Here is a 24,067-nt window from a genome sequence, read left to right on the forward strand (position 1 = left end):
GCTGGCAGACCCTGGATGTGGCAGCAGGGCATGGCACCAGACAAAGAGACCCAGGCTTGGGTTCAGAAGGAGTAGTACGCCTTTGTATTCATTTAGTTAATTGGAATTCATCATTGATTAAAACAAACTAAAACAACTAAAAAAGATGAGGATAATAGTCCACAATAAATAAACTTTGTACTCTTCTCTCACTGAACCCCCTCCTTTCCCCAACCTGAACTCACAGAACTACTTTGTTTGGTCATATCTTGAGAACATCACCTTTATAACCTACCACAACACTAAAGCCAGCCTTATTGCTGCCATCCGCCGAGCTCCTGCTGGAACTTGTGGAAAAGGCATGCTCCCAGCTCCGAAGCCATATCGAGGTGGTGATTGAGGCTTAAGGCGGCTACATTGAATAAATGTCAGCTCTACTACATAATCTCATTATCTGAATTGATTTTTTTCAATAAAAGTTTTAAAATAAAGCTATAGTGTTGTTTTAGGGCAATAAATTTATTGTTCCACCCTGTATAAGGCAGTACTGAATATTACACATTACCAGTAGCACTCCACAAACGCCATGACAACACCACGAAATATAATAAACAACAAGGATTTTTAAGATCTTAAGTATTAAAATTGGGCACTAAAATATAACATTTTCATAAACAATCATTTTTCAAAAGTTTACTTTGAATGCAAATGTTGAAAAAAAAAAAAGAAAGAAAAAATTCCAAGCTTCATGTAACTTTAAAATGTCAAATTCAATTCCGATATATTTGCAGTGGAAGATTCGTCACTGTGAAAAATTAATTTAATAATAAAAGGAAAGATATATGAAATAAGTAAATTATATTTATCTATATTAAATTTGATGAACATAGAAAGGTAAACTGGTAGCGTGGGGCGGGTAGGGTGATAAAATGTTGGAGGAGTGGTAAGAGATGGTAGTATGACGTGGTGGGGGTAGATATAAACTGCCTACATTGATTCTTGCATTTTCATCTGCCATTTTTGAAGGTGCTAAGTCGGTGCAATTCTATAAAAATACACATTTGCTCTCTAAATTCATAATTATATACCATCGCCATTTTTATGATATTTTTCCTTATCTTCCAGAGAATATCCTTTGTAAGGGCATCCGCATGAGAAGTATATTATAATGAAGCAAGGGTTGTACCTCCAACCACATTTTTGATCCGGCATTGCATTTCAATGGCAGGGAGAAATTGAAGATGAATGAAATCAAAACATAGAAGTTCTCGTCTTGTTACAGAGTTTTCCTTCTCTTAGGCTAGTTTCCATTTCAGCTGTAGATGTATTAAAGAGTAATAGATTCATATGTTTAGTAAAATTGATACAGAAAATGACTTAAATGATAAGTGTTAGTAACAGCTACAATTATTCATTCAAACACGGTAGTGTTTGTGAATATATGGTTAAGTGGCAGTTTCAGTCATTTAGAACTGCTTTAAAGGTTCACCGCTCACTTATTTTTCGACCAAATTTCAAACAATTATTACAGATTATAGATCACCTTCTCAGTTATATTGTGAAATTTTTTTCTAATTTTCGTTCAGTAAAACAAGAGTTATGGTGAATTTACTGGTGTTCAAAATCTTAAAAATTATTAAGGAGGTGAGCGACGTTTTTTATGACTGATTTCCGTAGCAACCATGTTGCTTCAGCAATTAGTGTTGTTACTAATTCGCAAGTAACAAGTGAAAAAGAGAGAATGAAAGCAGACGAGTGCCGTATATTGTTTTACATATGTTTATGTTATGCTTATGGGGGCGGGGTCAAAAAATAAGACTGAAATTAAACAAAGAAAAAGTGAATTTACTGGAAGCCTGGAAAAATCGGACTACTATAGAGAAATGCGAGCATGAAAAGTAATATGGGTAAGCTTAAACACAGAAAAGAAAAGAACAAGATATTCTAGTAAAAAATATAATAAATTCATAACTTAAAATATTGCAGCATATAGAATTAAAAAAAAAAAAAAAAAATCAATTTAACATTATACAATCAATTCTTAATGCTGCAATATTTTAAGTTATAAATTTATGATATTTTTTACTAGAATAGCTTGTCCTTTTCTTTCCCATGTTTAAGTTTAACCATATTACTTTTCATGCTCGCATTTTTCTATTGTAATATATATATATATATATATATATGTATGTATGAATAAATGTACAAGTTTGGAGGTCAAAATACCTTATTTTAAGTTTAAATTTTTCACAATAACTAAACCTGATCTTTTCAATTGATTGCATATACATAGGTCATAAGTCGTAAGGTTAACTGATTTGCATATTGGTTTTACAAAAGAATATTACATTAATTACCTATACGTTCTCATTTTGTTTTTTTTAATTTTAATATAACAAATACTTCTGTCTATGAATATTAAACTTCTTTTGTTGACAAATGTTTAGCATTTGTGCTCAAATGTTATTTTCCAAACTTTTCTTTAGTAGGATTTTAAGGAAATTACAAAGTATTTCTAAATTGCACACATACACATTGATATTAGGTTGGTGCAAAAAATAATGTCAAATGAATATCAAAAAACATTATTTTTGCACCAACCTAATATTTTTCTTTTCTTATAGTCATATTTAAAAGATAAATAGATTTCTATTATTATTATTATTTATTATTATATGTAAGTCACACTCTTCTGTAAGTTGAAGATTCAATCCTCAGTGCGGGTGATAAGATAAACACAATTGCGGATTACTTAAGACCCGGTCATGGTTTATGGAATGAGAGGACGCTACCACCATAGATTAAAAGGTTCCATGCAAAATTCTATACAGAGTTCAACAGAAAGATGTCCGTGTCAGAGGTCACATTGGCTGAAACGTCATGCGAATAACACTAAAGATGTGAACAGTTGTTTGAATAATCTAAATAAGAGAATCAATCGATTCTCATCACAGACTTACAGAAATATAAATAAATTTGTATGAAAATTTCAAAAATATTAATGGTTATCAATAAGAATATATGGAAAACGTTTTTATTTTGTTTTTACATCGAAATTATGAATGAAACCTTTATTATTTAAATAGTTCGTTTTAAGCATTGCAAGTAGCAAACTATTTAATAAAACAAGTCAAACATGTGGGGGCCCTCCTCCGCAAGTGAATAAATCCGTTCTGGCAAAAATTTTCTTTCGTTTGTGCAAAATTATTTTTAAATTTAAAGCATGGGTATTGAAAAAGTGCGAACGGACAGACGATTTGGGGGCAATTTTACATCTATAATGGCCTTGGAGGGGGGGGGGACCAGAGTTATTATGGAAAATCCGTTCTGGCAAAAATTTACTTTCACCATGACTAATGTTTGTGCAATTTTTTAAAAAACACCAAGGTGTGGTTTTGAAAAAAGTGCAAATAAATGAACAGGTGAACGAGAGTCAGGAGAACCATAATAATGGTTCATCAAAATACCTGTTCATTTTGCATGTTCTATCAGGAGAAGTTAACTCAGGACTGTATTTGAAAGTCATTTTTGCATGATAAAGCAGTGCTTGCTTACTATACATCACTGGTGAAATCATAAGTTGATAATAAATCTGCTTAAAATAGGTGTAGGTGTCTCACCAGAAGAATAGAAATCTTTCCAAAGACAATGAGACCTGTTCGAAACTGGTACAAACATAACAGAGGTCCAAACAGTAAAATGGTTCATTACTGTTGCAGAGCTAGAACAAAAAGTAATGAGAAACCTCCAGATAAACATTACCATCATGCCTGAAACTGACCTTCTGGATGAAATCAAACAATTAGTGATGAAGTAAAATAAAATGTTCTTGTGCACCAAATGAAACTGGATAAAGTTGTCACAGACTTCTGGTATTAGTATTAGAACATTCTTTGGAACAAGCATCACCAGCTAAATATACGAAACTAGACTGCACTCATATATACTACATTCAAAAAATCATTAAGAATAATTTGCTTACAAATATTAGTACACCTTTTTGGCAAAGCAAAAACTGATCGTAAAACTGCCCATCTGCGTAACTCTATTCTGCTTTCCAGCTGACTACAATATTGTAGTCTTCAAGTCCAATGTAAACAAGTTCTTATTGAACCGTCCTCATAAATAATTAGATTATACCAAATTACCACCACAAACGATTACTACATTACTGTCCCAATGACTACAATACACACATTAACCCTTATCCTCGAGTGGCCTCCAGGCCCTTTGCAAAAAAAATAAAAAGCTACCACAGAAACAGGCTTCCTAATGTAACAACGATAGGACACATATTACTCATTCATTCATACATGCATGGACATATTACAACAGATTGCAGTGGTTGTCCCTAACATACATTAATAGACACATTAATGCCTATACAGCAGTAGCGAAGAAAAAAGTGCAATGTTGAAAAATGACTGACTGGCACCATTTATAAGTGAAACCTATATATGTATTCTGATACAATTCTTAGTATCTGGTCTTCACCCTCATCCAGCTTTACACGCTCATCAAAACAGAGAAACGTTTATATTTATTTGCCAGACAACATCAAATACCTTGTCTGTTGCCTTCTCCATATCAATAACATTATTAAGCCTATATTTATTTTAAATGTACTTATCGATTGAGTACTTTTGGTTTAACATATACAACTTACCAAATATAATTCTGCATTATTATTATTGTTGCTCTAGGGCAAAGCCGAGTTTCTTGTCTCATATCAACACTATGACAAGACCTACTAAAATGATTGCTACTAAGCAATACAGCATGTAAGTACATCTGTTCTGTATAGGGTATTGAGCACTTTTAGATTGAAATATACCACTTACAAAATGTAATAATGTATTATTACTACTACTGCTCAGTATTATCTTACCTTATATACTACACTAAATAAGCGTTTTTCTAATTCCTAATTCGATCTCTCCTATTTCTTGTCAGATCTAACAGCTCCATTTTACAAGTAGGGATTGCATAGCTATAGTGGATGTTCTGTCAGGTATATTCTCCCATGACTTGTTGCTATAGCTGATATTTATATATTTAACTTTTTACAGATAATCCAATCAAGATATTTATACACTTCATTGTGTTGCATTGTATAGTTGGACTTTACAACTGAATGTCATGTGGCTCACATTTTCTACTTGTTGCTGAGATTACTCATCTCCAAAGCATTAGTCAAGCTTGGGCGACCATTATAATCTTCTCCTGATCACAGTGAAGCGATTCTTTTTTAGCCAATCTACAGAGCCTTCCGTATCTATAGATTGCTGGGATAGTTCATCCAGAAAATATTTGACATGTTGTAAGTTGGCACATTTTTCCAGTTTTTTGCAATGAGAAGTCTTGGTGCATTTCTGGCAACTCTTTTGGGATATTTCCATGGCAGGCTTGTTTGGGGTTTCTGTCTCATTTGTGAGAGAGAGTCATGTCCCAAATGTTTTCTGATGATTCTTGTTTTACTGACTCTTATTGATATATCATTAGAAGGTTTGGGTTCTGACGGCTCATAAGATATTGGCCTATACTCACAACAGTGGCTTCCTGTCAATGGTCAATTTCTAAGAGACCTATACCTTGTACTCCTCTGGGCAGATACAAATACACATTGAACATTGGCTGTTGCAATATTTTTGGTTTATAATGGGGGTATTGTCTCTCAAAGTTGGGAGATTTTATTTATAAACGCTACTGCTAGGAAATGACGAATCAAATGAATTCACGTTCTGCTACCAACCAATCAGAAACCAGAATTGCTTCAAAAAAATTAAACCTTTTCTTCAGCAACCTTGCATGTTTTTTCTTCATGTTAACACGAGAAGAATCTTTTGCTCTTTGGCTAAAAAATTATAAAATCAGGAACCTGTACAAAACAACTGCCTACTGAGAACCAGTCATCTCCAGGACTTGTATAGAACTAACCATTGGAAACTGTTCTGAAACTAAACATGGCTTCCAACCCAAGATTGGCTATAGCAGCAAGTTATAGGAGATTATACCAGATAGAATATCCATTCTAACTAATGCAACCCCTACCGTTATATACTTGAACAAGTTGAGCATGTAAAGTTCCTCTCGACAAGTGAAAAATTTATTTTCACCATGACTAATGTTTGTGCAAAATGTAAAAAAAAAATCCAAGGAGTGGTTATTGAGAAAAGTGCAAACAGATGAACACTTTTTGGAGCAGTTTTACTCTATAATGCCCCCTAGAGGGGCAACCAGGGATATCCTGGAAAATCCATTTGGGCAAAAATTTACTTTCACCATGACTAATGTTTGTGCAAAATTTCCCAAAAATCCAAGACGTGGTTATTGAGAAAAGTGCAAACAAACGAACAGATGAACAGGAGTGAATTATTAGGTCCAATTCCTCCTTTGTCAAGAACCAAAAATGAAACTGTTAGAGCCGACATAGTGATATGAACAACAATTACTGCAGTGTCAGCAGTTTTTGTTTTGTGGCCAAACAAAGCCATATGTTATCACTAACGTAGAAAGTGGTTAATGCCAATTATTTTGTTTTTGTTTATAAGCTGTGTTTTGCAGATTTTTCTTACATATATCGTCTGCCAATATTGTCTCTCATTGAATTGAATCGTTTTATTCAATGCCAACGTTTTTGTATTTTTCTTGCTCGTCTAGAGTTTTGATGTTAATCTATTTATCAAGTATGGAGCACTTGGCATATTCGTCCAAACAAACTTTCATTCCAATATCTTTAAAGAAAGACTTAAGCCAATGTTTCAATTGAAAGACTTAAGCCAATGTTTGAGCTTACATACAGCTTGTGGTCATATTTGCAGAGCAGGTGGTTGACTCGTGTGTTTCGGTGTTGTTAGTGATTGTGGCTTAGGTTGTAGACACTGATATTTATTCAGTAACTTTCTTACTGGCTCTATCAGCAATTAAAAGAGTAAAGCTTTGTCCTAGGAAGATACTTTTTCAGATCTTGTCATTATTTTTTTATTTTTTTTGTTTTACATTCGTGTGGTTTAATGACATAGTTCAAAGTTATGCTTTGAGGGTATGTTAGAAGGCAAAAGAGGCAGAAGAAAGCCAAGAAGAAGGTGGAAATGGAATGTTTTTGATTGGACATCTCTCAACAGTTAGGTGTCCATCAACCAACTTGCCCTGGATTGGAAGCCGCACCAAGTGGAAGATGCAACTCACGATGTAGGACATATTCATGTGTCCAGCCATGATTTTCTTGATTACAAGATAGATCTTATAAACTTCAAGGCACCACAGTAGCTACGAATGGGGTACACTATCATATACCTTCTGATAATCTATCCATGCAATGCTTAGGTTTCTCTACGTCTCCCTACAGTTTTCAAGGATGGTTTTGTTGATTAACAATTGGTTCTTGGTATTCAAATGCTCCTCCTGCATCCTGCTGTATTTTTATTTATTTATTTATTTTTGAGGTATGCTCCAGGCTTGTAGCTGATAGTGATACAGCAAATTCATTAGGGTGTTGCATCAAACTCGTTTTGCGTGTGAAGATTGTATTACTCTTTACTATGTTGGTGTGGTCTCATCCCTCAGCAAGCTACTATGCTGTTAGTTTCAGACAGAAATTGGCTACGTTGTCTATGCCAGTTTTTTTTTTTTTTTTTTTATTCTGGAATCTGTCTGACTTTCAATTCCAGGTGGTATTCTTGGCTCTGGCATCTAAGGCATGTTTTAATTACTTTGAGCTATATACAAGATCCACCCAGCCTCTTGATTACATGATTCCTTATTCTCAAACAAAGGCTTCCAATAGTCCTATAGCTCTTGTTTTTTGGGGGTGTTTATCCATTGTGATTATCTCCCATTTTTTTCTATCTTTTTGTTTATGATTTTTATTGTCATCTGTTTGTATTATTTTGGCAAATGCTGGAATCTTTCCTTTCGGCTTCTTCATAACATTTTTTATTCCTTCTATTAGGTTGACAAGAAAGATTTTGCAGAACATTAAATTTTGATTTTAAATGATGTATATCCAAATAAGTTGCTGAGGGATGAGACATTTACTTTATATATCATTTTAAACAGTGTGTTTTAGTCTATCTAATCGTTTAAATTATAATCGTTTTAAAACAATTATGTCTTCTTTTCAGAACATTGAATACAAGATAGAAAAAAGCAAATATGTACAATTTCCTTATTTCAATTTAAGCTAGGCTGAAAAGCTGCTGAAACAGTTTGCGATATCAATGAAGCATTTGGCCCAGGAACCACTACTGAACGCATGAACAATGGTGGTTTAAGAAATTTTTTGTCAGTGACGAATTTGGTTCAGTTTGGTTTTGTTGTTTCATGGCATATCAACCCTTTTTGGGTTATCTAATGTCAAATCCAGTTATTTTGGAAACAGTTTTTATTCTTAAAGTTCTTTATATCTTCAAATATTTATTTGTAGAGTTTGGTTTAGTTGTTTTGTCTTACGGCATATCAACCCTATTTGGGTTATTTAATGCCGAATCCAATTATTTTGGAAATAGTATTCATGTTTCATCCAGTTATTTTGTACAAGGTTTTTATTATTGTTCAAACCCTTTATATCTTCAATCGCTAGTTTGTAGTGTTTAGTTTGTTATTTTATCGTTTTTCTTCCCCTGCCCTGCAGAACATGAATGAGTTTTGCAATTGGAGACGAGAAAAGGGTTACAGTATTACTGTTTAGTACATTTTAAGTTAGGAAACCAGTCATGAAGTGGGGGAGATAGAAAGAGAAAGGGTAAATGGGAAGAAAGAAAAGGGGGGAAAAAGTAGGTTTTGTATAGCATAATTAAATTTTGCAAAAGTAGAAAAACAAAAAGCATCAATGTTAGGTGCATTTCGTTTCAGCAAGTCTATATCTTCAGACAGCCTGATCTGGTAGCACCAGGATAGCGACGAATCTTGGAGATGATGAGCATAGTGATCGGCCATCAGATGTTGAAAATGATCAATTAAAAGCTTTAGTTAAAGCCAGTCCACATTCAACTATTCAAGAACTTGCTTCTGAATTAAAGTATATGATGATTTCCAACCACTAGAGAGATTGGAAAAACAAAAAAAAAACTGATAAATGGCGGCCTCACGAATTGAACGACAAACAAAAGAAACGCAGTTATGAAGTGTCTTCCTCCTTTCTTTTACACAACAAGAGCGACTTTCTCAACTAGGTTGAGACGAGTGAGGAAACATGAGTTCTTTATGACAACCAGCGACACTCAGCTCATCAGCTCAGTAGTTAGATGCTGACAAAGTTCCACAACACTTCCCCTGAGCCAAAGTTACACCAAAAGAAGGTCATACTGACTGTATTATGGTCCATGACCGGTCTAATGCATTACACTTTTTGAATGCAGGCGAAACCATTATGATGCATATAAAAAATTGGATGCATATAATAAAATTAGATGCATATAAAAAATTGGATGCATATAAAAAATTGGATGCATATAAAAAATTGGATGCATATAATAAAATTAGATGCATATAAAAAATTGGATGCATATAAAAAATTGGATGCATATAATAAAATTAGATGCATATAAAAAATTGGATGCATATAAAAAATTGGATGCATATAATAAAATTAGATGCATATAAAAAATTGGATGCATATAAAAAATTGGATGCATATAATAAAATTAGATGCATATAAAAAATTGGATGCATATAAAAAATTGGATGCATATAATAAAATTAGATGCATATAAAAAGATTGGATGCATATAAAAAATTGGATGCATATAAAAAATTGGATACATATAAAAAATTGGATGCATATAAAAAATTGGATGCATATAAAAAATTGGAACCATATAAAAAGATTGGATGCATATAATAAAATTAGATGCATATAAAAAGATTGGATGCATATAATAAAATTAGATGCATATAAAAAGATTGGATGCATATAAAAAATTGGATGCATATAAAAAATTGGATGCATATAAAAAATTGGATGCATATAAAAAGATTGGAACCATATAAAAAATTGGATGCATATAAAAAGATTGGAACCATATAAAAAGATTGGATGCATATAAAAAGATTGGATGCATATAAAAAGATTGGAACCATATAAAAAATTGGATGCATATAAAAAATTGGATGCATATAAAAAATTGGATGCATATAAAAAATTGGATGCATATAAAAAATTGGAACCATATAAAAAATTGGAACCATATAAAAAATTGGATGCATATAAAAAAATTGGATGCATATAATAAAATTAGATGCATATAATAAAATTAGATGCATATAAAAAGATTGGATGCATATAAAAAATTGGAACCATATAAAAAATTGGATGCATATAATAAAATTAGATGCATATAAAAAGATTGGATGCATATAAAAAATTGGAACCATATAAAAAATTGGATGCATATAATAAAATTAGATGCATATAAAAAGATTGGATGCATATAAAAAATTGGAACCATATAAAAAATTGGATGCATATAATAAAATTAGATGCATATAAAAAGATTGGATGCATATAAAAAATTGGAACCATATAAAAAATTGGATGCATATAATAAAATTAGATGCATATAAAAAGATTGGATGCATATAATAAAATTAGATGCATATAAAAAATTGGAACCATATAAAAAATTGGATGCATATAATAAAATTAGATGCATATAAAAAGATTAGATGCATATAAAAAGATTGGATGCATAAAAATAATTGAGAAGTACTGTTAACAAATAGATGAAACAACAATACTCAGCATTAGTCAACAGAAAAGGCCCAATTCTCCTTCATGACAATGCTCGACCGCACATTGGTAAACCGACCTTGGAGAAGTTGAATGAATTCGGTTACAAAACTCTGCCTCATCCACCATAATCTCCACACTTCTTACCTACCAACTACCACTTTTTCAAGCATCTCAACAACTTTCTGCATGTCACAAGTCTTTGGAGGATGATATTTATGCTTTTTATTACTGCCTTCATAGATTTTGCGGTTATGATTTTAGGCAGTTGAGGTTTTTCCTCTAGCCTCATCATCTGGAATTCCTTAATGGTGTCACCAAGTTCTTTCTCCAACACCAATTATTCACTGGCAATTCCAGAGAAATGGTGGTGATTCAGGCAAAAGTGTGTTTGTGTACTTCCAAATCCGCACAAAATCTAAGGAGTTAAACATATGCATTTTTCTAGCCCCAAATAAAGCCATTTGAGAGGGAAATGAATTCAGGAAAAAAAAAATACATTGTTCAATGATGGGCATTTTCCTTTAGGTCATCAGAAATGATTATGTATGAAAAATTAAATTACTTATGGAATGTTATGGTTTTTATATGAATATTTTAGTGATATATCTAGACAAATGGTTTGTGCAAACACTGGCTAAACATGCCTCCCCCACCCTAATTTTTGATGGAAGGTGTATACTAATACACAAGTAGAATAGAATGGAAATGGAAGAATTTTTAAAGTAGGAAACAGGAATATCAAATCTACTGTTGCCACATCTGGACAAGTTCAAAATAGACTTCGTAGCTTCGTGGGAGATGCCATTTTCTCTTCCCTGCAACTTCTATCCCACAGAAGAAGCCTTCTCTGCTTTATCGTTATTTTCATGGAAAATGCTCAGCTGAGCTTCAATCTATTGTCCCCTCTCACCAAACTTTCATGAAAAACACTCGTCTAGCCAAAACCACTATCATTAATTCCTGCCTGCTTTCCAGCTCACTACAATCTGATTTATCTTCAAGTCCAATGTAAACAAGTTCTTGATGAGCGATCCCCCCCTAAGGAATCCAATTTACAAAATTACCACTACTTATGTTTACTACGCTATAATCACATTGCCTAATGTATACCCATTAAGCCTTATCCTCGAGTGGCCTCCGGGCCTTGATAAGTGGTGAGTCCCGTGTTAAAAAAAAAAAGAAAAAAACTCCTGCCATGAGTATTGCATAAAACTATTTATGATTTTTCTTTAAAAAAATACCTCAAATGTAAGTCTTAAAGAAATCGCAAGAAAAATTGAAATTTAGGAAATCTTGCTGCTGATAAAATCCAATGCAAATTAAAACATTAGTATTTTCAAATGGGAGATCGCATTCATATTATGCTCTGCCCAAACCCTTTTAAATACTCAAAATAAACTGAAATTGGGGAAATAGTTTTGTCTTTAAAAGTTCTAATTGTTTTTAATTGAACAAAAGAAATGTTTTTCCTATTACATATTATTGATTTACTTACCTGGATCCGCATAATAAGCATCTCCATCTTGGTTCGCATAGAGTCAGGATTCTGAAAAATAAAAAAAGAAGTAAATGATATTTAAAATGAAAAGAATTTGATTTTTTTTTCTGGCCTTTTTAATTTTATTTATATAAACTAGCGGGACCTGTGGAAATTCCACAGCAGGCTCTTTCATATGTAATATATTGATGTTGGAATTCTGTGGATGTTCGGTGTAAATGGAGAAGCTCTGATATTATTATAGCTCTTCTTTTATTAAAACTGCAAAAGTATTTATCTAAGCTAGCAGGGACGCCCGACGTAGCCTGGCTGTAAAAGATGCTTAAATATGATATTTTAATTCTTGCAGATTTCATATATATTATTATATAGTCAATTTTCTATCGATTCTTATATATTATAAACTTGTGATTTCATGAATAAAAAAATATATATATGACTTTGGTGCATCAGCTTGAATTGAAACCAAAATTTATGAAGAAAAATATCTATATAATTATAAATCTCAAATGACCTTGTAACGAGTGATGTAACCCACTTTCCAGTTTATGACATCCGGTTGCGCATGCGCGCATAAACATTAACCCATAACAACATAAACAAATAAACACAAATCGCTTCTTTTGCAGATTTTGACCTGTGCACTGAAATATTAACGTTATTATTTCGAAATTATTATTTAACATGGGAAGAGTGGGAGTGTTTTGCGACTATTCTTTATTACAACTATACTGTCGCTATTTTCTTACAATTGTAGTAAAGCCAACACTACTACTACTACACTCTATCCGTCCCTTTTCCTTCCTTCCTTCCTTCCTTTTTTTATTTTTTGTTTGCATTTCTAGATACAAAATAGTTGTGTGAGAACGGTAAATTTGTTGACACATTTACTAATCATTTTCAATATTAGTTTTATTTTATCTTATTTATTTAAGTTTTATTTTTTTGCTTCAGGTTTTATTAATTATTTTTTTTTTTTTTTAGATTTTAAGTTTCTATAACTTGGCTGAAGGATTCCAATATGAGTTTTTCATACTATATTTCTCATCGGTAGGTTCATGTGCGTTTTTGCTGCTAAATGACTTTCGTCTGCATTCGATTCGTAGGAAAATCATGTTTAATTTTTTTTTTTTTTTTGAGCGATTATTCGGAAAAATAGGTAACTTTACACAATTAGGGAGGATTTTTTTTTTCATGCTTGAGTGATCCGTCCGTGATTTTTCATTTTAATATACTTTCATAGAAATTTTTTCTGTTATCTCAAAAAACAAACTATTTTCTTTATGTCACAAGTGTCACACTCATACATGAATTCTATAGCTAATATAACATACTGACCCAACGGGTCACGGGTATTCTAGTATAAATATATATATATAACTTGACTTCCTTCAGCTAAAATAAAAACCAAAACTTATGGAGAATTTTAGGTAAAATTATTTATAAAAAAAATAGATAACTGAAGTGCCATTAAAAAAAATAGATAACTGAAGTGCCATTAGCTATAATCGAAACCAAAAAGAATTCTTGATAAAATTATTTATTACAAGAAATGCAAGGTCATAACAATTAAACGACAGTCACTCGGAAGAAAGATGTAAACGTGACACAAAATAGCACACACTCACTATCGTATTAATATAGATTAAAAATCGTATTTAACTAAAAATATAGTTTTCATTTTATTTACATAGTATACTAGCAAAATACCTGCCCTTGATGACTATATTGCTAGTTAATAATAAAATCCACCAAACCAAATAGTTTTACAACGCTTATTTCCCTTTATTAAAATCTCTCTCTCTCCCTCTCTCTCTATATATATATGTATGCATATATACAGAGAAATGATGGTTTGAAATCAGAATATGAGAACTGCGAATGCGTAACTATACTGCTAATCCTTATAATAGTGGAAAAAGCACAGGAATTGTTCAGAATATAGCAGATATAAAATCAGCTCTATATAACAGGCATTAGATCTTCTGGAACTGAAGTAGGGAAATAAGAGATAAATGAAATTAATATTAAATCATTTACACATATCCAACTGTTTCTTTTTATCTTTCTTCTAACCACAATAAAAACAATAATAACGTAGATTTGTGTACGATCGTTTCAGAGACTATATCAGCGTAATTTTTATATAATCTCTTCTCCAGCAGAACGGGAAGTTAGGGAGGGCGGTTGACCGCAAGTTATCATTCAAATAATAACGTCATGAGCAATTGGATTCTAGATCAGAATGATAGGTAATTCACTTTTGGAATTAGGGCCATACTCCTAAACTATGAATATTGAATTTAGCCTAGAAAAGTCGAGAATTTGTGAACTCTTAAAAACCATAAAAAATTTTCAACATTTGTTTAAGAGTCCTCCCCTCCTCTGCTTCTGCTAATCAAAAGATTATATAAAGCACTTTGTGTGTGTAAGTTCATTCCCTTTGAATTCTGAAATGGCTGGACTGATCTTTTTGAAATGTCACACAAATGTACTTTATGTGTCTGGGAGTGTTCTTAGGTAGCGTTTGTATCGAAATTGATAATCGATAATGGAAAAAGTCTGATTAAAGAAGGAACATTGATTTTGACCAAAATTAACACCTTACACATACAGCCTAACATCACAAGTGCATTTGAGAAGTTTTATCACTGCACAAGCAGAAAAGGTCATATATAAAATCAACAATAGGTTTATTCATAAGACAGAGGCGTGTTTGAAATGAATGTTTCTGTTTAGAGCACAACTGAACCGTAATACTTGACTATTGCATTTAAAACTTTAATTCAAGCAATTATATAACAACAATTTTAGGTTTTCTACAGTGCAATATAGACTACAATGTTTTGTGGACTAAGTCACTGTGAAATTTCCTTCTGGTGCACCACTGCATGTCTCCGACTAAAGCAGGCAATCAATCAATTTGATTGAAAAATGGGTGATTTAACCGAGTTCGATGGCAATGAAAGTATTGGAAGTGTGGAACATTTGTTGATCCTAATTCAATCCCAAGCAACGTCGGATCTCCTTGCTGGTATATTATAAACCTTATGCCTAGAATACTCATTCCAATGTTGATCCAAAATCCATTAAATGGTTTTGGTTGTAGAAAAATGTCACTTTCGTTTCTTTATAAGAAAGCATTAATGTCTATCATATATTAAAGTCGCCATGGGGAAAACATCCATATGATATGTAGACGTATACATGTTCTTACTGACCTTTTACATGGCTTGTTGCATTGTGCTATTTTTCCCCCAATAAATTTGATTTGAAACTCTAGGCATTTAATAAACCTTATTGGATAACTATATATTTATATACTAGCAGGCCACTCGCCATTGCCCAGTCATAAAATACTCTTAAATATGATATTTTGATTAATTCATGCATTCTAAGTAAACCAATATTTTAATGTAAAACTGAAACTAAGTCTTCCAGAGTGCTAGTCAAAGTGTTAAATCTGGGCTCCCTCTGGCTAGAGATTTGAAGGTATGTAGCATCGACATGTGTGAACAATTATAACCTGTTTGGGTGCAGTCAAAACTATTTCAAAGAATCTGTCATCTCAGAATGGCGATTAAGTCTAGCTTTTTATAAAGTTGATACTATTTTTATCAGAATATCCCATGGTGTTTTTTGTTTGTATTTTTTTTTTGGGGGGGGGGGGTAATATAAATTTTATCTGTATAACTGAAATGGACTTTACGATACTTTGGAATATAACAGGCTGTTTCAGTCTATTCTCATTTTATTTTTGTTCTCAGACAGTAAATTTGTTTGTCAATATTCTGTAAATAGGAAACATATTGGAACTCTCTAATTGTGAAAGTTAAGAAAAATGGTGCAGTTTTCATCTTACCATATTATTTCATGTGAACTGAATTATCTAAGACAGATTTCAAACTAATGTAGTGAATATATCTCTAACTTTTTAGTCCGATTGATAACAAAGCAGTGTGTCAGTTCGTATTGTCATCTATTATTGTCCCCAGACAATAAATCCGTTTTCAACGCACTTTGAATGAGAAACAAGACGGAGCTCTCTATTTGGTGAAGGTAAGAAACTGGTGGCGTTTTGGTAGTTTCAGGCTAACAGTAGAATTTGGATGAATTATTTTTCAGTGAGAATCTTTTTGCTCAGTTTCAATTCATTCCCTCCTCTGTGGTTAATTTCTTCCTCTTTATTTCATTCGTCTTATTTTTCTCTTTTCTGTTTTATTTCCTTTCTTCCCACATTTACTTTCTCCTTCTTTTCACTTCACTCTCTTTCCCAATGTTACAGCTTCCTCTTTTTTTCCCTCCCTTCAATTTATGTACAGGGTGGAACAATAAAATTGTCGCACTAGAAAAGACGACATGATTCCATTTTCGTCTGATAAAAACCGGCTTTCTTTTTTTGTTGTTGTTGCAGACCTTTGGCAGTTGTGTACAAATCTTAAGAGCAATAGGAGCCTTCTATCATGTCTGAAAGTGACACATTGTTCAACAAGTGAGATTGGAGATGCACAATTTATGTGCTCTACCAATACGAGTTATAAGAACAGGACTATTGCCAGCACCCTCAAAATACATCGCTAGATTGCCATGAATAACAGGGATATGCTCAGGGTGATGAAAACAAACTTTCCGGCCACAGTTATGGTCTTTGGTGTGGTTTCGAGTGAGAGTCACATCATGCCACCTCACATCTTCGAAGTTGGCTTGCAAGTTAACACCAAAAGGCACCTGGATGTGCTAAAGAGTGTGGTGATCCTCTGATGCAATCAGGTGACTGCTGGCAGACCCTGGGTGTGGCAGCAGGACTCGGCGCAGGCCAACAAATCTAAAGAGATTCAGGCTTGACTTCAGAAAGAGTGCTACGACTTTGTACCCACCTCTCACTGCCCAACTCCCCGACCTGAACCTGCTGGACTACTTCGGTTTGTCATACGTCAAGAACATCACCAACATGACCTTCCACAACACCAAAGTCAGCATGATTGCCACCATCCATCGAGTATTTGCCAAGCTCTTGCCGGCGCTTGTGGAAAAAGCATCTTCCCAGCTACGTTTTGATTTACGCACAGATAAAGAGTGGGGGAAATTTTTTGCAGTGGATTCAGCTAGACGGATGTTTTTCGTGAAAGATTGGCGAGGGGGGACCAGAGATTGGAGCTCAGACGAGCACTTGCCATGGAAATAACGATAAAACAAAGATAGGCTCGCAACATCTCTTCCGTGGAAGAGAGGTTGCAGGGAAGAGAAAAGGGCATCCCCCACTAAGCCACAAAGTCTATTTTGTACTCTGTCGAGGTAGGATACGCTGTTTTTAGCAGCTCTTGCCCAGATGTGGCAGCAGTACCCCATCCTTGGACGTACTTGGCTTTTATATAGATAGAGAATTACATCATTAGTGAGATATCTTCTGGAGCGGTAGAAGGATCCCACCATCTTCTCAGCAACCTTGGCAACAGACTTGATGTATGTGTTCCATTGGACCAGAGATTGGAGTTCAGACGAGCACCTGCCATGGAAATAACGATAAAACAAGGATAGGCTCGCAACGTCTCTTCTGTGGGAGAGAGGTTGCAGGGTAGAGAAAAGGGCATCCCCCACTAAGGCACGAAGTCTATTTTGGATCAAAATAACCTATATTTTCTAATTATTTTGTTATTCCTTGCTATTTTAGATATTTAAATAATTATTATAAATGAAAAAAAAAAAATTTTCACGCATATTTCCACCGAAACAGGTCATTTTTATTAAAACATATTTAGAAAGACTTTATATGTAATACAACCAAACGATTCAAAGACAACTCTTTGAATGCCGAATTTGCATAACTATTTTTCATACAGTTCATAATAGAATTAATGTTTGGTGTTATAAAATTTGTTGTCCTATTTTTTGCTGTATATCTGCAATAGTTTCGTCTCTAATGTGTAACATGGTAGAAAAGTGGCATTATCTTCTTTAAGAATTACGGTCACATGCCTACCGTATATGTGAATACACTTATATTTAAAAGGTACACTTCCTAGTAGGTTTGGTTTTATGGACAAGCATACATACAAGGAGAGAGAGAGAGAGAGAGAGAGAGAGAGAGAGAGAGAGAGAAAGAGAGTTTGTCAGACACAAAGTATAGCCGAAAATTAACAGATCCAGCAAAAAAAAATACCATTTTTAATACTGATGAACTGTGTATATTATGAAGCCTAGCAGTATCTGCTCGATCTTTTGTGCGTATTTAGCTTGTACCATCTCATTTGGGTTGTTTCTGGTGGTACTATACCTCTCACCTAGAAGAAAATAGGCTTAGAAATTGTATTTCATAGAAAAGATTATCATGAAAAATGTGTACTTTTTTTCTGAACGTCTTATTTTTCAGAAATGGAAAAAAAATATTTCTCTTTTTCATAAAAATGGTATGTATAGTTTTGCACAACTTTAAATTTGGCTTCTCACAAAGACAATTAAACTTACCGTAAGTTAGTGTTCGTAATGTTATCCCAATACGATTTTTTACCTAAACCTAACAAAATGCATTAATTCATGAAATATATATTCATTCGGGGGTGATACACGATTGCACGAGTGAATTTGTTACTTTTTCATACCATACTACACAAAACTGAAAACCAAATTTGCTGCTTTTGGGACGAAAATCAAATGATAAGGAGGCAGAATCCCTTTGAACCCATTTTTTAAGTCGAAAAAAAAAAACATAATCAAGCACTCAGACCGCGTCTTATACTAATCTCATGATGTATCAGGTATTGTGGAGAATGTGAGCAGAAGCATCTTGTACTTGCATCGAAAATCACGAACAGTGCCTGGATCACAGCAGCACGCTGAAGGTCTTCCTAGTTTTAAATTTTTTGTCAACGTAAGTAAGGGTAAAAAAAAAAATAACGTTGGTGAAAAATACATATAAAAGTATCTGTTTACAGCAACAAGAAAAACGTAACTGTGCATAAGAATATCATTATAATTATATAATATTATAATTAATTATAACTAAGATAGTTATAATTAATATAATGCATAATCTGGCAAAAACAAATTTCATAAAATCTTTGGAAAATCATGATGAAATTAAATTTAAAAATTTGTATTCCTTCTAAGACTATGTTGAATAAATGCTGAACATTTAATTTACATTGAATAAATTTTTTAATTTTTGGTGATGAAAGAAAAATTAATGTGTTGATTTGATTACAAGTAAGTAATCTAGTCAGCAACCTCATAACAGATTATGATTAGAGGGAGCATAAACACCTAAGACCAGTACTGTAAATTAGTAACAATGAATTTTTTTTTTTTTTTTTTTTTTTTTTACACAGTGATCACCACTTATCAAGGCCCGGAAGCCACTCAGGGATAAGGGTTACATAATCCATACAAGTATTGTTGCGATACTTCCTAAAAGAGTTTGCACATGAAGAAAACCCTGCATGGTTTAGAGGTTAAAAGAAAGGATCATTACCATAAGGAGAGTACCAGTCCCTTAATATGGTCATATTATGGAAGTCTCTAGTTCTGTGCACATCTCCCTTAATTGTCTAAATTTAATCTTTCTCCGAGTTCATTAGTTGTTTTCATTGATAAATATTAATGAGCCACCATTTATCAAGATCAAAAGTCACTCGAGGATATGAGAACCCTGAGAACACTGAATGGAATACAAAAAAGATGACCAAGAATGATGTGGTTGTTCGGTATAAAATGTTGAATTGCAAATGTATCAATAAGAAACTATGATGGTTTTATGTAATGGTTCTTTAATATACACAAAGATTGATACATAAACGCTAACAGTATATCTGCGGTTTACAGACCGTGCTGAAACATTTCGTTGGCATATTTCGTCAGATTACATAAACTGTTAGAATGTTCTGAAAAGCTTAGCTAATCAGATCGTAGCAGCTGACAATTGTTAATTGCAAAAAAAAAAAAAAAAAAAAAAATATTGCCGAAAAGTCAATTTTTTTTTTTCACAAATTCAAAGTGTCCATTTTTTATTTTACTCCAATAAATACTATTTGAATGATTCCAACTCTAATTTTATTGAAGATCTAGCCATCAGGACTAATATTTAAAATGCTAAAGTTTAATTATAACATTTCTTGGTTTGACTTTTACAATAATGGCTTTTTCACTTGTGTATTTTTCTTATATTCATTTCCTGAAATTAATTCTAACCATAATTCAACAGAAAAAAAAGCCTAACTTGGTTAAAAAGAAGTATAATAAATTAGCCTGGGTGCCCGACGTTGCCCGGGTGTTTGGAGGTGTGTGTTGAGCAAAAAAAAAAAAAGTGGTAGTAGGCAGGCAGGCTCGAACCCATACCGCAAAAGAGGAAAAGAACGTGAAAAAAATGTGACGTCTTTGCTGTTGCGCCAAACCGGAAGTGACATATTTTAAATTAAGGCTAGTCAATCAAAAAGAGGGGTTGACTTTAGAAAATATCCGAAAAAAAAGCGACCCCTCCGTGTAGAAAAGTGCCCAGTTGAGGGTGAAAGAATTAATGTTTTTAGCCAATTTTTCGATATTTGTTGTCCGAAGGGTCAATCTTAAAAACGATACTGATCTTGTGAAAATCTGTCGCGTCTGTCGAAAGTTGTAGGCAAACATACATTTAAACAAACAGGTGAGATTTATATTATAGATAGAAGATGAATTTCTTCTACCTGATCCTTCCCACGTGAAGGAGAAACAAGATGGAGCCCTCTATATGGTGAAGGTAAGAAACTGATGATGTTTTGGTAGTTTCAGGCTAACAGTAGAATTTGGATGAATTATTTTTCAGTGAGAATCTTTTTGCTCAGTTTCAATTCATTCCCTCCTCTGTAGTTAATTTCTTCCTCTTTATTTCATTCATTTTATTTTTCTCCTTTCTGTTTTATTTCCTTTCTCCTTCTTTTCACTTCATTCTCTTTAAAAAGAAATGTTTGTTATTAATTGTTAAAAGAAACTTAAATGATTTTTTTCTTAAGTTTCTTAGAAAAACATATTTTCCATTAATTTTTCATTAAATTTTCTTCCAAACAAAAAATATTTTTTCATGCGAGGATTATTTTCTTCTCTATTTAAATGTTTTTTTTCCCCCTTAATTTTTAAGGTTTACTAGCATTTTCCGGACAAAACGTCTTGAAATTTTCATTCAGCACCTTCCGTTTATGTAACGTGCTAATGAAACGTAGCATGATCTGTAAACTGCAACAGTACCAGTAATTGGTCTTTTGATTAAGAAAGAAAATATAGTATCTATTTTGATACTACACTTCACCTCTTTCTGTTCTCAATCTGGAAAACCTTCCAGACTAAGGCAATTTTTATTCTTGTCCCCATTAATTATCTTTATTCTTGTCTTCATTAATTATGTTTGTTTTTGCCCCCATTAACCCTGCGTTAGTCACCTGGATGTTCCAAACATGGTTAGTCCTATGACGTGTTTATACATTCCAATACAAAAATGTTTATAGTGTTATTATTTTGTAAAATATATCCTGAACCAGCAGGATATATTTTATATCTACATTCTCTGTTGAACATTTTGAATCACTTGTATCTTGTTGATATTAATATAAAATGATACAATAAAATAAATTATAAAACTAAGGAAAAATTAAGATATTACATTAGCTAAGCTTATAATTACAAGTGTGGAAGAGTAATAAATTGTGAATAAAATAATAATCCCATCAAAACTTATAATAAAGAAAATACCAAAATATATTAATTCCATATTAAATATTACAGAGTAGCCTAATGAATCATAATATGCAGTTATACGTACAAATTTTCATTCCCTCTGGAAAAATACAAAAATATATAAATCATAAAATTATACTTATGTTAGTCAGTTGGGGTGACTGGACACCCCAGAAGAACAAAGTGATGTCTACCTCTAAGGAAAATAGAGATACAACTGCGTCATACCACATATGATATATCCTCTCACTGAGTCAGGAGAGCACTGGGAGGAAGGAAAAGAATAAGTTGGCAACTAGGAATTATGAGCGCTTAAGCAAAGTTGGGGTGATAAAACACACCCATGGTACTAACGTAGGATTAATTATGCTATAGTAAAACTTTACTGTGGTCTTTTCTGAATGTTATTGGATTCCAGGACAAAAAATAATCTGCTCTGGTGGATTATCCAGCTAAGTGTTGTTAATTGGAAAAACAGCACTTAGTGTACCATTCCTTGTATGAGCCAGTGCATATCTGTAATGAGGGTGAACTTATTTGGACTTTGCATACCATATTATTTTAAATATTTGGTCAGAGTTTACTTGTAGGGTTAAGTATCCTCATCTCAAGTTGTCCTGACAAACCCTTGCACAAGGAGACTGAGGATCCTGTCTAGTAGGTAATTTATATTCTAGGAGTTGTGGGAGGTATGCAGAACAAAAGACTTTGATGTTTGATGGCCATGTTGAAAGAATGGATGAGAGTTCTTGCGTTAGTAGATGTAGAACTGTTGCGGTAGCAGGATCAGTTCATAGGAAAAGGTGAAGGAAAATATGGAAAAACGTTGTAAAGATGGATATGAGAGAATGGCGCCAGAAAAAGGCTTGTTTGTAAATTAATTTCTAAAAGCCATCTCATGCATGTAAAATGGACGTTAAACCGAGTATGAGTATGATCATCATTATTTTTGAGAAGTAGGTCCCAAAATGGTGCGTATTCTCTCCTGATGACCCGAAATTATCTGTATATCGGAATGGATTACCTCACAAAGAAATAAACGATAAACTTTATTATATACAAGTTTACAGGAATAGTTAGGCTCTAAAATGGTTCGTAATTCTCCTGATTACCAGACATTATTTGAAGATCGGAATGAAATATCCCACAAGTTAACACATCTGATAAACATATTTGCAAGGTAAGCTGTTTCTTCAAAACAACACTATCTTCTGTTGGTCCCTTGCTTCTTTGCGAGTTTCTGCTACTGTTCTGGTAGCAATATTATTCTAGAAATTCCAACATTGCAAGTGATATTCTAATTCTATTTGTTGCATATTCTTGTCGTTAATTATGGCTATCATACAAGATGGGTGTATTCTTCATTCTCCTCTGATGATTATGTGTCTAGTTGATGTACCCGTAGAGGTGCAACACGCTTCTTGTTTTTATTAATTTCTTGATGTGCGTGCATTTGGTTGGTCGATCTGTGTGTGGATGATTAAGTTGCGCACGGCTATTTTGTTTGACTTTTCATTCGATAGGTGAGAACAACTCATCTGGCTTAAAATGTAAGTTAATACCGACACATCAAAGAATTATCCAATATTAACGAAATGTTTAATATTTATTCAACAAATGACATTTCTATAAGCGATATAATTTTTTTAAAAATTAACGTCAGGGCGCTTTTCATTAAAGAGCGGAAATTGAACAGAATTCAAGTTATAACTCGATTAATCCATAAGTATACAACAGTATTTTTTGTTGCTTTTCTTTAATACGTTTAATCTAGCAATATCTCAAGTGAATAAAAAAAAACAAACTCCAGAACATTAATAAAACCATGCCCCTTCCTTCTCCTGACCATTTTTGTGGGTCATTTGATTCATTATTTAGTAAAGGGTCTGCCAATCACATCATTATATGCACCAAAACGTGCAATTTTATTGCGGTGTGAATTAGGAGATCTACTTTAAGGTAAACGTTATCGTGTGTGTGTGTGTGTGTGTGTGTGTGTCTCTCTCTCTCTCTCTCTCTCTCTTTCTACCTGCTGCTACTTGCTATGTCGGCAGCCATCGATTGCCACGCGTGGAAGATGTCGGCAGCCATCGATTGTGCGAAAGATGTCAGTGTCAGTCGTTATGTACCAATGCATCTTTATCGCATAAATATCTCCACTC

The 24,067-nt window shown here is 33.2% G+C and overlaps 1 protein-coding gene across 17 annotated transcripts in view; it reads right to left on the reverse strand.

The window, feature by feature from the left end:
- LOC145239882 (oxygen-dependent coproporphyrinogen-III oxidase-like) overlaps positions 1 to 24,067 on the reverse strand; it is a 985,985-nt gene that overhangs the window by 226,575 nt on the left and 735,343 nt on the right. For 15 of the 17 annotated variants that reach the window (XM_080103476.1, XM_080103478.1, XM_080103489.1 and 12 more), the window contains one exon: positions 12,207 to 12,257. The exons of the other annotated variants lie outside the window; for them this stretch is intronic. In XM_080103476.1, the coding sequence (XP_079959602.1) occupies positions 12,207 to 12,257 (51 nt within the window). The remainder of the gene's footprint in view (positions 1 to 12,206; positions 12,258 to 24,067) is intronic. 17 annotated transcript variants of the gene reach the window in all.

Source organism: Euprymna scolopes, chromosome 19 (assembly GCF_053919585.1).
Source record: "Euprymna scolopes isolate OS-2025 chromosome 19, ASM5391958v1, whole genome shotgun sequence".
NCBI lineage: Eukaryota > Metazoa > Mollusca > Cephalopoda > Sepiida > Sepiolidae > Euprymna > Euprymna scolopes.